This window comes from Mesoplodon bidens (genome assembly GCF_964165515.1).
Source record: "Mesoplodon bidens genome assembly, contig: HAP1_SCAFFOLD_500, whole genome shotgun sequence".
NCBI classification, from domain to species: Eukaryota; Metazoa; Chordata; class Mammalia; order Artiodactyla; family Ziphiidae; genus Mesoplodon; species Mesoplodon bidens.
Genome location: NW_027671784.1, coordinates 169,459 through 185,987, shown reverse-complemented (window position 1 = coordinate 185,987; position 16,529 = coordinate 169,459). Strand labels below are relative to the sequence as shown.

General features: G+C 41.6%; 1 protein-coding gene and 1 pseudogene across 2 annotated transcripts in view; one reads left to right on the top strand and one right to left on the bottom strand.

The window, feature by feature from the left end:
- Positions 1–1,150, top strand: part of LOC308611062 (ferritin light chain-like) — a 61,639-nt pseudogene extending 60,489 nt beyond the window's left edge. Inside the window, exon 2 of the transcript in view lies at positions 460–1,150. The product of the transcript in view is annotated as a ferritin light chain-like (transcript). The remainder of the gene's footprint in view (positions 1–459) is intronic.
- An 11,127-nt stretch (positions 1,151–12,277) lies between these two features.
- Positions 12,278–15,815, bottom strand: LOC308611063 (UDP-N-acetylglucosamine--peptide N-acetylglucosaminyltransferase 110 kDa subunit-like). The gene has a single exon (XM_081259996.1). The coding sequence runs from the start codon at positions 15,640–15,642 to the stop codon at positions 12,502–12,504; it is 3,141 nt and encodes a 1,046-aa protein (XP_081116122.1). The 5' UTR covers positions 15,643–15,815; the 3' UTR covers positions 12,278–12,501.
- Between the last annotated feature and the right edge of the window lie 714 nt (positions 15,816–16,529).

Sequence of the window (16,529 nt, the reverse complement as noted above, 5' to 3'; positions counted from 1 at the left end):
GAGAGAAACTACAATAGAGGATATGGGGGATGGGTCTGTCCTAGGAAGGCCCCATAGGGTACTGCTTGGTTACAAGGTGACCATACTTTGAGAACCACTGCTCTAGTGGCTTGGAATGTTAAGAAAGCAATGGAAGAATCCCTTCCCAGATCTAGATTCTAGTATCACCAGCTATTTTGGTGGGAGGAAGGGTAAGTTTTGTCCTTGCTTGGACTTCTTGTTCATTTATATCAAAGCCTATTTGAGGCAGTGCGTTCGGCAGTCCTGCAGATCTGTCTTTTGCTTCAACAGTGTTTGGAATGAACAGACCCAGGGACGCTCCTTGCTCCAGCCCCCGACCACCTTCCAACCTTTCTTCCTTTCGCAACCTTTGGAATCAGACACTCAGCTATCCTCAGCCTCCAGGACAGGCCAACACCAGTTTTTGAGCTTAGCTCCTTATCACTGATCAACCACGAGTTCACAGGTTCGTCAGAATTATTCCACCGAGGTGGAGGCCGCCGTCCACCGCCTGTTCAACATGCATCTGTGGACACTTACCTCTCTCTGAGCATCTATTTCGACAGCAACAATGGGACTCTGGACAGTATGGGCCACATTTTTCGCCAACTGGCTGAGGAGAAGTGTGAGGGCGCCCAGCGCCTCTTGAAAATGCAAAACCAGTGCTGCGGCCGCGCCCTCTTCCAGGATGCGCAGAAGCCTTCTCAGGATGAGTGGGGTAAAACCCAGGATGCTGTGGAAGCCGCCATTCTTAGGGAGAAGAATCTGAACCAGGCACTAACGGATCTGCGCGCCCTGGGTCCTGCCCGTGCAGACTCCCAGTTCTGTGATTTCCTGGAGAGCCGCTTCCTGGAGGAGCAGGTAAAACTCATCCAGAAGATGGGAGACCACCTGACCAACCTCCGCAGGCTGGCTGGTCCGCAGGCTGTGCTGGGCGAGTATCTCTTTGAAAGGCTCACCCTCGAGCCAAACAGGAGTCTCTGAAGTCCAGCCGCGTCTGAGGAGACCCTCTGGCGTCAGAGCTTCTGCCTGAAGCCCCGCTCTGCAGCCACTAGGCAGCTTTGTAACCGCCCTGGAGCCCTCTCCCAAGCCTTGGACCAAATGGAAACAATAATGCTTTTTGCAGAAGGAAAAAAAAAAGCCTATTTGAAATACAAACAGAATAAAGTGAAAAAAAGAAATATATACATATATTCACGTTCTTTTAACATATGAATTGCCCCACTTTATCTGTGTGAAATAAGTTTGTTCCCATTATTGGGCTGGTTCTCAAGCTTTGCTGCTCGTTTGAATTACCTAAAGAGCTTTGAAGAAAAACATTGGTGTCTGGGTCCCAGCCCCAGAGATTTTGATTCAGTAGGTCTAGGGAGGAGCCTGGGCACGGGAAGGTCTCAGAGTTCCCCAGGTGATTCTAATGTGCAGCAACTTTGTGAACCACCTCTTGGCTTCAATGCAGCTAGTCATCAGATATTAAATCTAAGACACATGGACTACTAGTGCGTGAGCTCTGTCGCTAGGTGTATTCCATTTTCTTTCTCCTGGAAGATTCGTGCCAGGGAAAATGATTGATAGTTGTGTTACTTCTCTGAAATGGATGGAAATTTCCAATTAGCGTGAACAGGGGAGGGTGAATGGGTGAATGCAATAAGGTGTATCATTTACGTATTGCCCTATGTGTATGGCTAGAAGCTTTTGCAACTGAGGTCTGCCCTACTTTTCATGCTAATGGTAATGCTTGTCCTCCTAATGCAGCCATAAACTTTATAAGCCCATAGGTAGACAGCATCACAAAATATTTACCCCTCCCCACTGGCCCACTCTCAAGCTTCACTCCCCTTCCCCAATACACAAATGTACATCAATGCGCTTGAGACCAATATCAACATACTGACCTTCAATTCTTCTACTCTGCAGCTTCCCTCTTATCAGGAGATGTCAGCATTTAGTGCAAGGACAAATGCTTGCCTCTTGAGGAGTAATGTAGACAAAGCCTCCAAGAGACAAATAGCCCTCAGGGAGGGGGAAAAAGTCTTTCAAAAAGGTTGATGCCCAGAGGAGGCATTTTCAGTCATCTCAGCTTAGAGGTCAAATATCCAAAATTAAAAAGGTTAAAAAAAAGAAGAAGAAAGCAAGGAAGAAAAGAAGGAAACAATTTTCTTATCTCATAGTAATAAGGCAGTTTTCCTTAAAAAAAAAAGACTTAAATTCTCTTTCCTAATCAAAATGTGCTTTTCCATCTTTAGACTATTCCTCTTATATCCTGTATTATTCATGATGTTTAATTCTTGAAATAGCACATGGCTGAAAACAGAAGCTAACCTCTTGTTCACTATGAATTGAATCTTCTTTTCCTAGGACCCGTCTACAATGTACAATTTGGGGTTGGCCAACATAATTATTTTCTCTGAAATACGTTACAGCATTTTGCCTTTTCAATATATAGTTATACAATACATTGATAACACAACATATTTAATATAGTCAATATAGTAAATACAGCTATAACACACATGATATGATGCCACTTTGGTGATTTTCTTCATCCATGTAATTCTGAAATTTGACAGTATAGTTTTCATATTCTAATGAGCTGAGTATTACCTTTGCAAGGATAGAAAAATAAAATAAATTCATAATATTCTTGTGTGGTTTGCCCCTGGGGTGGATTACCATAATGGGGGGATATTTGAGCCTTTCCCCAAGTCATTAAAAATCCTCCAGCGAGCAGCCCCTTGTCCTCTCCAGGGAGTGGGGGGAAAGGATCTTTAATCATAATAATCCTGGGGGGAGAAATCTCGGAAATAAGACATCTGCTTCTGTGCCTTGTTGTTTTGCAGAATAGCAATGATTGCCTTAGCAGCTTCTATTGCCATATGTATACAATAAGTAAATGAACAGAAAATTGAATGAACGCATAAAAGAAGGATAAACCCACCCAGCTTAACAAACCCACTCTCTCACCTGCTGTGCCCCGAAACATGAAAGAAAGAATCATGGGATCATAAGGATTAATAAAATAACAGTCTCTGTTAACAATATTGACAGGAGGTATAAGGATAATTTGTCTGATGTGGGACCAACAGCTTAACTAACTGCTTAATTCTTTTTTTTTAAGGGCAATTCATTCATTTATTGTTTAAAGATTGTAAGACATCTGAATTTTTGTAGCACAATTTAAATGTTTTACTTTTTTGATAAAGCAGAGTATAATAGCAAAAACAATTAGTTTCCAGTAATATCTATATCTCTATTCAGAATTAAGTCTTCCACAGACATGTAACCTGGAAACAAAAGCCTGTTACAATAAGCAAAGCTTCAACGGAGTGGCTACTTTTTGGGCCAGGGAAAGGTTCATCCCTATAGGAGGATGATGTGCTATGTAAAATGGCTGCAAGGTCACAGCCTTGAGGGCGTTGGAAGTCTACTATCCTATTCCACATTACGTAGTTCAGGGAACTTCAAATGTCTGTTCATCTGCAACCAAGCTGGCAACCTTTAACTGATATTTCAAGCAGGTAAGAAATAAATGAAAAGAAATCCCTACATTGATGTTCCTTGATTTACACTGTTAAATGGTTCATTAACATGTAATTCTGGCTAAGAATTACATTTGAGACTCCTTGCTCAGATTTTGGTTAACAGTACAAATCTTTCAGAAATTCATGTTTTTATTAATCAATAATTTGTCAGCTAGGATACGTTCAGGCATCAGCTGCAACATCAAAATAGGTGCACTGCCTCAGCGCTTTGGAAAGACATAATCTAAAACACTAATAGCAGACAAAATATCTGTTACTAGACAGCATATGTGCAGTACAGCAAGACAAAAACATATTCATATGTGCCACGGACCAGCCTCAGAAAGAGGATTTCACCGCCCAGGGTCAGAAGGGACGGGGTAAGGAACTGAAGTAGCACCGACGAATGGGGTCAGAAGGACCAAGACAACTGACGGTTGCAAGGCAAGTTTTATTATGCTACAGTTGCAGATTATATAGACTAGAAAAGGGAAGGTTGCCAGACGGTGGTTTACATTATCTAATGACCGTCTCGGCTCAAGGTTAACTTCCCTGGGAGAAAACCCATAAACCCAGAATCATCCAAAATAACCTGCACGTGCAGGGTGGAGACAGATTGGCTTGTCTCATTTTACATACTTTCTGATTTCTGGACCCTGGTGATTTATCTCCCGTGGAATGGAACAAGGAGGGGAACAAGTAGGGACAGTCCCTTCGAGCAGCAGCGGCATGCCTGGCATGTCTGTAGCCTGCTCTCAAGGCTGATTGCTTCCCACAGGTCCCCCTTCTTTATTTTTTAATTTTTGCTGCAAAATAATTCCATGAAGCTTAGTGCCGAGAGTAGTATACTGAAGCATGAGGATACGAAACAGACATGAGAAGATTATTATCAATAATAGGCAAATTATGGCCAGGGTAATAACTCCTGACAACCCTCTAGTAATCCACGACTAAGGGTTTAACCACTTTAAATGATCCAGTAAAGTTTGAATTACATCTTCTGGTGAAATATCATCAAGATGTGCATGTTGTATATCCTGAATTTCAGCATTTAATTTCTTAAGATCAAGACTAATATTATTATCTGACCAAACATTCAGCAGATGCATTTTTACTTTTTCCCATTCCCAAATACAGTCATTGTACTTGTAAGGAATAACACAAATCCACGTATACTTTGCATGACAAGCTAAACGCATCCTCAATTTTAATGCTGCCATCTGATCTCCAATCCTCAAAATTGCGTTTTTAAATTCATCTAACTTGTTATTAATCTGTAAATCTATGTGACTTTGTAAAGATTAAGCAAGACTGGTATTTTGAGATAATTGATTAGCAAAGTGAGCATGATTAATACTCTGTGAAAGAGCAAGACGGGCAGTAGCCGCGGTAGCAGACAGAGCAGCCAAGGCAAGTAAACTTACTATTAGCCACCCAATAAAGCGTCTCCTTCTCTGCAAGGCTTTAGAGAGTTCCACCCATGCCTGTACTCCAGTATCTTCATACCAAGGTTCTCTCAGATGTACAGGCACCATAACATATATGGGTTGCCTTAGTATAAGCACAGATTGTGTTCCTGCAGAAGGGAACATACAACTGCTAAAAATACAATGAACACAGCTAATATTATATCCTCCTTTGGAAGAATTACCAATGTTAATAGAACCAATCAAAAGTGTATATGGAGGAGCAACACAAGTTATAACAGGTGTATTGGAATAAGTTAGAGCTAGTTTCCATATATCCCAGTTCTTTTGAAATGTGATAAACCTATCTATGATGGGAATAGAAGAGAGAAGAATTGACCCCTTGGTATGATCTGTAGTACACCATATTTGGTTATTATTCCAAGATGCATTGCAACATTCAAAATTGGATCCAGCAAAGTTAATGGTCATAAAAGGAGGAAATTGAGGTTTTGATTTTCTGTTAAGAATAGTAACCTTATGTCCAACTATAAGTATCCCTTGTCCTCCAAGTAAATGCTTCATACAGAAATAATTTCCTGAATCTTCACCTGTAACCTTGGCTATAGTAATAGCGGAATCCCAAAGTGGCGAGGCATATGAGATTCGACCTCTAATATTAATAGCTTGCCCATTTTTATACCAAATGATGGTATCCTTAAGATCCTCTCGTCGGCTGGTAGCCGGGCCTGTAAGAGTAATGTTGGTTCCTGTAAAATGAAGGTTCACAAAAGCAAAACAGTGTAATAAATGAGTGATAACATGTTTAGTAGCTTCTCGGGTCTGTGCTGTAGCACAGAGGAAACCAGAATAAGTATCAATAGTGACATGAACAAATTGTAATTTCCCAAAAGACGGGATATGAGTAACATCCATTTGCCATAAATAACTAGGTAATAATCCACGAGGATTAACACCATAATGTGGAACAGGAAGGTGAGGTAAGCACTGTGGGCATTGCTTAACAATTTGTCGGGTGGCTTCACGAGTAAGGGAAAATTCTTTGCGTAACGTAGCCGCCGACTGATGGTGTAAAGCATGCGACTGCTGTGCTGCTTGTGAAGCAGTTTGATCATAACTTACCATAATATGAGGGTGTCCAGGACATGGACCATGAGTATCAACAGTATGAAGATAATGAATGCAATACCTTAGCCATTCTTGACAGCATGATGAACGGAAAGGAGGAGGACGGTAATTTGGGATATGTCCTGCTTTAGGGAAAAGAGATTGAGGAGGAAGAGTAACTTTAACTTTATTTTTGGGAGGAAAACGCACAGGATAAAGATCACGTTTAGATCGAGTTAAAACATCTGCAGTCACATTAAGTTTAGACAATGGACCAGGCAAGTTAGAATGAGCACGGATATGCAGAGCTGCAACACGGCCATCGTGGGAACGAATAAGCTGTTGAAGCAAACGAAAAGAGGATGATAATTCAGGGTCATTAGTATGTCCTCTGGTCACAGTCTCCAGAAGAAATAATAAGCTGATAAGATATTTACTATCAGAAAACAAATTAAAAGATATAGAAGGCAAATGTTTAAAAGCCATCATGACAGCATACAGTTCAACACGTTGAGCTGAAGTCAAGGAAGTTTGTTTAATGAGTTTTGTTCCGTCGTCAGTGATTACAGTAGCCCCTCCTGAAGAAGAACCGTCTGTAAAAACCAAAGGTACATGAGGAATAGGCTGTTGCCTAATTATAGAAGGAAAGATATAACAGTTAACTTTGTCGAATTGGATCAATTTATCAGCAGGGTAATGGCATTCCAAGGCACCTGAAAATCCTGCAAGAGCAAGACCCCATTCATTACTATGTTGAAAAAGCCAATTTTGTTGACTAACTGAATAAGGGATAATAATTTGAGAAGGTTCTATACCCAGAAGTTGTAAGCATCTAGTTCTACCTTGCATTATTAGCTTACTACTAAGTTCAAAATAAGGGTTAATAACCTTAGAGGATGTAGTTTTCATATGAATCCATTCAATAATGCCAACAGTTTGCCATAAGATGGCAGTAGGCACATGAGGTGTTGGACAAGCAAGTAAAGAAATTGGCAGGTGAGTATGCATTCGAGTTAACTGTGCAGAGCTGATAGCTCTATTAACTACTTGTAAAGCTTGAAGTGCTTCTGGAGTCATAGAGCGTGAAGTAGAAGGAGCTGAGTCACCTTTAAGAATATCAAACAAAGGCTCTAATTGAGCAGTAGTAAGTTTTAAGGAAGGCCTTGGCCAATTAATATCTCCAAGTAATTTTTGAAAATCCTTTAATGTTTTTAAATTATCAACTCGAATTTGCAGTTTCTGAGGCCTAATGGTAGTGTTATCAATATATTTTCCCAAATAGAAAAATGGAGATTGTCTTTGAATTTTTTCTGAGGCAATGACCAAGCCAAATGATTGTAAGGATTGTTGTAAAAATGGAAAAGCAGTCTCTAATAAAGAAATATTATCAGTGGCTAAAAGTATATCATCCATATAATGTATGAGATATAACGTTGGAAACCTTTTTCTCACAGGAGTTAAGGCCTGAGCCACATAGTTTTGGCATAATGTAGGACTATTTGCCATGCCCTGAGGCAATACTTTCCATTGAAAGCTCCTCATGGGCTCCTTAAAATTTAAGGAAGGCAAGCTAAAAGCAAAATGTTTTCTATCTTCAGGAAACAAAGGAATAGTGAAAAAAACAATCTTTTAAATCTATAACTAAAAGATGATAATCGTGTGGTATGGCTGTTGGAGAGGGTAGGCCTGCTTGAAGAGCTCCCATTATTAGCATAGTTTTATTAACAGCTCTTAGATCCGGTAATAACCTATATTTTCCAGATTTTTTCTTGGTAATAAAAATAGGAGTATTCCAAGGACTATTGGAAATTTCTAAATGCCCTAATTGTTTCAGTACTAATTGTTCTGCAGCTTCTAATTTCTCCTTTGTGAGGGGCCATTGGTCCACCCATACAGGGTCATCACTCAGCCAAGTAATTGGATCGGCAGTGAGTGGAGGAGAATCCAAGGCCCCTAAGAAAAACACAAACCTTGTCTATCATATTTTATTTTCACATCAATAGGATAGACAGGTCCTTGTTGATTTGTTCCCAGCCCTTTTGTGGGAAGAAATCCTTGATCCAACATCATATTAGAGACTTGAGAATTTGGACTATAAAGTAATACTCCCATTTCTTTTAATATATCTCGGCCCCAGAGGTTTAAAGGCAGCCTAGGCAAAACATAAGGCTGGAAGTATCCTGAATGGCCCTCACTATCTTGCCATAATAACTGACTACTTTGCATAGGAGAAGAACTCTGTCCTATTCCTTGAAGTTCTGTAATAGTAGGACTAACGGGCCAATGTTTATGCCAGTGAATCTGTGTCATAACAGAGACATCAGCTCCAGTGTCTAACAAACCTGAAAAAACCTTTCCATTAATGGTTCATTTCCTTTCTGGATGTTCTTTCCCTATCTTCTGAATCCAGTAGGCAGCATTAGATGATCCAAAAGCCTTTGTGTCTCTCTTTTGATGTTGTAAAATTTGTCCATGAGGTACAAAGGGCAAAAGTAGCAATTGTGCAATTTTATCCCCAGGAGAAATCATTATTATATTTTTAATAGTTTGTGCCATGATTTTTATTTCTCCTTCGTAGTCACAATCTATGACTCCTGGCATAATAGTTAAACCCTTCATGGTGACACTACTTCTTCCCAATAGTAGTCCCATCAAACCCTTGGGTAAAGGTCCATAGATGCCCGTAGAGAAGGCCTGAGGACCCATTTCAGGAGTTAATACATAGCGGGCGGAGGTACTGTGGTCCAGTCCTGCGCTTCCTGCTGTTTCTCTGGAGAGCAAAGATATTGTATGTTTTTGTTTTTGGTTAATGTCTGATTGATAGTTTGAGGAGGATACACAGACATTGCCCCTATTATCTGTTGGGGCCGGGGAAGGCCCCGGGAGGAGTTTCCCGACAGTGGTGTTCCATCCTTGTGGGCCACTGAGCGACCAACAATCGCGTGCCCAACGTTTTCCCCTATTGCATTTAGGGCATAAACCAGGGATTTTCTGACCATCTGGAGGGTTTTGAGTAGGGAAGGAAGGACCAGGGTTACAGTGAAAAGATCTACATTCTCCAGCAAAATGACCTGCCTTTCCGCATTTAAAACTAGTCTTTGTTCTCTTTGGATTGTTTTTAAACCCCACTTTAGTTGATGCTGCAGCCATAGCAGCACCCTGTATATAAGCAGGCCCAATGTCTGCACAAAGGCGAATATAATCCTCCAATGTTCCCCGTTTTCTCCAAGGTCGAATCGCAGCCTGACATGCATTATTAGCATTTTCAAAAGCAAGTTGCTTAACTACAATTGTACCAGTGAGTCCATCCACAATGAGTCTCCCCACCGGCTGTAACAATCTATCTACAAAATCAGCATATGGTTCATCAGGTCCCTGTCTAATTTTTGAAAGATCCTCAGTTTTGTGTGTAGAAGATAATTTCCTCCAGGCTTGTAATGCCAAATGATTTATTTGAGGATAAGCAACAAAGGGATAAGTTAATCGATCTTGTAAAGAAATATATGGTCCTTCCCCAATCAGCATATGATAATCAACTGGAATATCATGGGTAGCATTCTTTTCTGCTTGTTCAGCAGCCCGTTCATAAAAATCAAACTTCCATATTAAATAATCTCCACCATTTAAACAAGCTCGTGCAATAGACCGCCAATCAGCAGGGGGAAGAGCTTCTCCTGTAATAGTGTCAACCATAGCAGTAGTAAAAGGAGCAGTGGGCCCATATTGAGCACAAGCAGATTTTAAATCTTTCAAAACTTTAAAAGGAAGAGCCTGATGCTCCCTAATAGCCTGTTGAGGATTATTAGGATCAGGTCTTTCCGTGACAGGACAACAGAAAATAGGATCTTCTCCTCGTTTTATTGCTGCTTGTACAGCACGTTGCAAGGGACTGAGCAGTTTTACAGATGGAGAATTTTGAGGAAGACAGTCCTTACTAATTTGCAGCTTTTTCACTGACTTATCTATTATAGCCATTAGAAAATCATCTTCAGGATACTTCTCTCTTTTATGTTTAAAAGCCTCATCTGTTAAGTCAAAATGTTCCTCTTCATCTGAAATATTTAAATTTATTAGCTCTTTTGGTTTAGGAAGTGGCGACACAGTAGCTGATAATACAGTCGTTTCTTCTGTCAGAGGCTTATGTTTTTCTGACTTTACATTCAAATCAACACTATCATGAGAAGAACCTAAACATATTTTTATCAGATTCCACAAACTAAATGTAACAACGGCAGTATGAGTAGGCCCTCGAGACTCATAATAATTTTTAAAATCTTCTCCAACTTTCTGCCAGATTTCTATGTCACAGAGCCGCCATCAGGAAACCAGGGAGATACATCATGGATATGCTGCAAAAATTCAGTCAACTGTGAGGTAGAAACTTTATTACCCCGAGCTTTAAGCATCAAAAGTAAAACCGGAGCAAATAATTCACGCTCCTTTGAGCCCTTTTGCCCCATCTTATTTTACTTCTGACTGTTGCCTTATGCCTCTGTTAGTTTCACTTTTACTCGTGTCCACACATATTTTGCATAAGGGTTCTCTTACCTGCACTTTCTTTTTCTTTTCATTGGCTTCACGCTTCAGGTCCCTGTTCAGGCGCCACTTGCCGCGGACCAGCCTCAGAAAGAGGATTTCACCGCCCAGGGTCAGAAGGGACGGGGTAAGGAACTGAAGTAGCACCGACAAATGGGGTCAGAAGGACCAAGACAACTGACGGTTGCAAGGCAAGTTTTATTATGCTACAGTTGCAGATTATATCGACTAGAAAAGGGAAGGTTGCCAGACGGTGGTTTACATCATCTAATGACTGTCTCGGCTCAAGGATAACTTCCCTGGGAGAAAACCCATAAACCCAGAATCATCCAAAATAACCTGCACGTGCAGGGTGGAGACAGATTGGCTTGTCTCATTTTACATTCTTTCTGATTTCTGGGCCCTGGTGATTTATCTCCCGTGGAATGGAACAAGGAGGGGAACAAGTAGGGACAGTCCCTTCGAGCAGCGGCGGCATGCCTGGCATGTCCGTAGCCTGCTCTCAAGGCTGACTGCTTCCCACACATATGTTGGCTTGTTTAAGCCTCAAGCCCTCGATCCTTTGATGAAATACAATAATTTCATTCCTATGGTTTTCAATACCAAAAACTCAACCTCCAGGAGGGCTAAAGTCTAATTTGTACTCCAAACCAAGTAGCAGTGCAGTTCGCTACTACTGAGGCTGAATCCATAAAGACTTCAAGACCACGACCAGAAGACAAGTTATTATATATAATACCCTAGAAGGCCTGAAACATAATTATCATATACATAGCTGGTCCTTCAGAGCTTTTCACCTATAACATGTTTTTTGATGAAAGTTATTTAATGTACTGGAGATAACTGTGACTTACTGATCAAATATTTGAATACTTATACTTACCTGGGATTTCATTTCTGCTGAAAGAAAAAGGAAGAACAGGACTCACCTAAAAAAAACAAACTTTAGAAATGAAAGTAAAAATCTTATCACACACTCTCACTTTTGGAAGCAGCATAGAGGGGCAGTCAATGGTAAAACACTGGTGAAATAGGTCAAAACTCTAGGCCAAAAATCCATTATTATTATCGTCAGTGACAGTACCACAACTGTGCCCTTCATAATTAATAAGCACTCCTAACAATCTTCATTTGGCACCAGATGATGTGTTGAAGAGAAACATTCTGGGAGGTTTTGAATCACACTTGGTATTTTGTTAGCCAAGTTACAGGAGAATTTTTAAAGTGGGGGGAAGGGAAGAAGGAAATGGACCAGAAAAAGAATTGAAGCCATCATCTACAGACCAACAAAGCACTGAGAGTTCCAAACGTTATGTCAGACACTAAAGTGACTGATAGAGGCTCAAGTGGTTTATAAAACCTATAAAAAGACTACACCAGCAAAGTCCCCATTTATCGGTAGAGTTCAGAAACTAAAACAAGGAATATTTTAGCTTAAAACCTTATCTCAAGAGAATCATATACACTTCACATGAATAAAAATACCTGAAACCAAACATTTTTAAAAGCTCCAATACCCAAAATATAAAGAAAAAAATTAATTCAGAAGACTCAATCAATCCGTGATAATCACAAAACGGCCGGGCAATCTCTATCTCCCTTCCACATTAACCATCCATCCCCTGGAAGACCAAGGGAGATCAGACCTTCCAGACTTACCTTCCAGACTCACCTTCCAGACCTTCCAGACACCTGGCTGCTGCAAAATTCGATGGAGACTCCTTGTGGAACAGCAGTTTCGCATCTCTTGGGTTTCTCCCTATCGTGATCATGCAGGAAGCAAGTCTGGCTGTGCTATTTCTTATCATTGTCTGTCACCCATCTGCACCATGATATTGAAAAAGTAGTTCCCTTTCCCCCAGAAGGTTGAGGCTCAGCTACAGGGGTAATTCTCCTGGGCACACAGTCATTATTTAGGCCGACTCAGTGACTTCAACCGGCTTAATCATGTGATCAGGTTTGTTGCCAGCTGCATAATGCTCCCACATCTGTAGGTAGAGCCGCTCTAGTTCCATTGTATATTGTTTGGTGTTGAACAGAGGGCTAGATGTTCTCTGCTTCCAGACTTTGCCACGAATTTTCTTCAGGTATTCGAGATCAGTTCCCAGTTTCACAGCTATCTCTTCATATTCTTGCCGATTTTTAGCAATCAGCTCAAGACAGCCTAAACAAGTGAGCTGGGAACCTGCAACTCGGGAAGCAAGAGTCTCTCCTGGCATAGTCACCATGGGGGTCCCTGCCCAAAGGACATCCATCCCTGTGGTGTGGCCATTACAGAGTGGAGTGTCCAAGCAGACATCAGCCAGCTGGCCTCTCCGAACATGTTCCTCTTTAGGAGCAACAGGTGAAAAAATGATACGGTTTGGGGGAAGGCCCATATTTTGTGCGTACTGTTGAATATTAGCTTCTCCTGCTGCTGGAAAACGCAACAGCCACAGTACACTATTGGGAACACGCTTCAGAATATTTGCCCACATCTGCAAAGTAGATGGGTCAATTTTGTATAACTGATTAAAGTTACAGTACACAATGGCATCTTCCGGTAACCCGTACTGAGAACGTGTGGTTACAATAATGGTACGGGGAACCTCCTCTCCAGTGGCAGCCTTATTGTTGATCAGGGTAATTGCCAGGCCATTGCTAATACTGAATCCATTCATTGTAATCTGAATTTGTCCTCTGTTAATCATTTCAATAACTGCTTCTGCAACAGTATTCATAGGAATGACAGGCATATTAAGAGCTGTATTACTGCTGTCTGCGTTGTCTTCTCCATCAGGACATTTCATCTTGACTATTTGCACATCTGATAGACTATCAAGAAATGCTTGGAGGTCGATGCCATTCAGCACAATCCGATTGTCATAAATGTGCCCATTGGACTTAAAATCGATGACGGCTTTTTTCTTCAGGTGAGGGAACATATTAGCATGATCACCAATAAAGAACGTATGGGGCATATAAGCCAGTTTCTCAGAATACTGCTCAGCAACTTCAGCAGGTGACGTTTCCTGATCAGTGATGATATAATCCATGAAAAGCACGCCACTAGTCCCAGGGTACCCCAGCCACATTGCCTGAATAGGAGCTGGCCTGAGAGCAAAGAGTTCATTTCGAGCACCCCTGGTATAACCATTCATATTTACAAGGATGTGTATACCATCTTGATGGATGCGATCAGCTGCTTTCCCATTGCATGGAATCTGAGAAAGATCAGTGAAATGATTGGCTTCTGCCATCACCTTCGCTCGGAAGTTTGTGCCATCATGTGGGCTCAGGGCATAACAGAATATCTCAAATTTATCAGGACTGTGCATGCCTGGAATAGACTGCATAAGGTGAGAAGTAGGATGGTTCCCAAAGTCAGAACTCACGTATCCTACACGCAGTCGACCATCACTGAGCTTCAAGTCTGTTATATGTTCATACGGTGGTTTATGAAGGGCACTTATATTAGCCAAGCAGAGGTTCCCATGCCTCTCAGCAATAGCCTTCCTGAAGCCATGAGGAAGAGGATAGAGCATACTATGATGAGGCTGCACAGAAGGCAACCTATTCTTCTCCAACTGGTCAGCCACAATGCTGACCAACTTCTTCATTCGCTCATCATAGTCTGTCCAATCACAGACAACCTGCAGGCAATGAGCCAAATTACAATAAGCGTCAGGAAAATCAGGTTGAAGCTTCAGAACAGTGCGATAAGAAGCAATTGCTTCTGGAATATTCCCTGAATCCTGGTGAATGGAAGCCAGATTGCTGTGGGCATCCGCAAATGCAGGGTTGATCTGCACGGCACGAGTATAACACTCTAAGGCTCCCTGAACATCCTGCATCTCCCATAGAGTGTTTCCCATATTACAGTACGCATCAGCAAAGGTAGGACTGATTCGAATAGCCTCCTTATAATGCATCAGAGCTTCGTGCAGTTTTCCCTGCTGCTTCAATACACTTGCTAAATTTGAATGGGCATCAGCAAAGTCTGGGCAGAGCTCTAATGCTTTACGATACAAGTGAACCGCGTCTTCACTGTTTCCCTGTTCTCCTTTGATATTGGCTAGGTTATTCAGAGAGTCTGCATGGGTGGGACACAGCCGGAGAGCTGTATGATAACAATCTTCTGCTTCAGCAACACTGCCCTTCTCTTTGAGAGCGTTGGCTAGGTTGCAGTAAGCATCAGGGAAATGTGGTTGCAATTCAATAGCTCGCCTGTAGGTGTCTATTGCCAGATCCATCAGGCCTTGCTCATAGTATACACAAGCCAGGTTGCCATGTACCACTGCATGATTTGGACTCAAGCTTAGGGCACGAAGGTAAGCTGCCACAGCTCTGTCAAAAATCCGTGCCTCATTGAAGACATTTCCTAAATTGATATAAGCATCCAGAAAATTGGGGTCAAGGGTGACAGCCTTTTCAAAGTGATGAATTGCAAGCCAAATCTCCCCTTGTGCATTGAAAACACAGCCAAGATTACTCCAAGCTACTGCAAAGTTCGGTTGCATCTCAATTGCTTTCAAATAACATGCCTTGGCTTCTTCTAAGCCACCCAGGGCTTTGAGCAGGTTCCCCAGGTCACTGCGAACACAGTACAAAGAAGGATTGTACTGAAGAGCAGAGACGTAAGCTTGTACTGCCCCTTCCATGTCGCCTGCTGCTACCAAAGCGGCTGCCAGGTTAATATAACCATCGATGAAATCTGGTTTGAGACGCAATGCATGCCGGTAATGCTCAGTTGCTTCCTGCAACTGCCCTCTTTCCTTGTACACATTCCCCAAATTCGAATAGGCTTCTGCCAGAAGAGGGTTCTGTTTAATTGCCAGAGTACTAAAGTGGGCAGATCTGTCCAGCCTTCGACACTGGAAGTGTATAGATGAAAGTAATAAAAGTACACCAGTATTGCCTGGCTCTTGTCTCCAGAGCTGCATGCAGTGTCTCTCAGCTGTCTCAAAATCTCCTGCCTGATATTCTCGATGTGCCAGCTCAGCTAACCCTTGGAAGGAAAGCATACGTTTCGTTGGTTCTGTGCTGTCGGCCACGTTGCCCACGGAAGACGCCATCTGGAGCTTCTGGAGAGAGTGAAAAAAGGGAGTAATTGAGTCCCGCTGCCGCCACTACTGGCAAGAATGTTTCTAGTGGTAGCAAACACGAGCGCAGCAGCCATACCACTGCTTTGGCACGCTTAAGCAGCGGCAACAGTTACAGGCACCGAACCTTAGGAACTATGGTTGGCCATCTACCTCTCATGCTCTTGAAATCTTAATTCTTAACCCTGCCCTCTTCCCCCATTTTTCTCCTAATCAGGGAATAAAAATTACCTATCCATTTGCCTTAGAAGAAATCAAAAGTCAGTAGGCCAAACACTTTTCAAAATATTGTTTTCTGTCCAGTTGGAAATGAAATACATGATTGACTTTTCTTCATCATTCATATAGTCAACGTGGAGAACATTAGGGCCGTGAATTTCAATACAGTAAGATGAGAAAATTTTAAATTGGCCTTCCCAAACCACTAATAAGTAACCGATGTTGTATAGAATGCTAAAATCTTAGAGACTGAGTTTGATATTTTAAAAGTTCTGCAAACATGAGCTAATTTCTCCTCATCAAATTTCTCATGCCTCAAACCTGAGTATTACTTTTTAAAAGATAAATTTATTTTTATTTATTTATTTATTTTTATCTTGGCTGCGTTGGGTCTTCAGTGCTGCGTGCAGGCTTTCTCTAGTTGCGGCGAGTGGGGACTACTCTTTGTTGCGGTGTCCGGGCTTCTCATCACAGTAGCTTCTATTGTTGTTCCACAACTCTATGGGTTCCTTTTTAGGTCCTACGAAGAACCCTAGAAATTAGTTCATGTCATTATAGGTTTTTGCAAAATTGTCAAAAGTGAGATATTTTTATTTCCATCAGGTAAGTCCAGCGTCTATTTCTTTGTCAATTTTCCTTCT

Excerpts from the sequence above, each read along its gene's own strand:
- LOC308611063 (XM_081259996.1), bottom strand. The coding sequence starts at position 15,642 with ATGGCGTCTTCCGTGGGCAACGTGGCCGACAGCACAGAACCAACGAAA.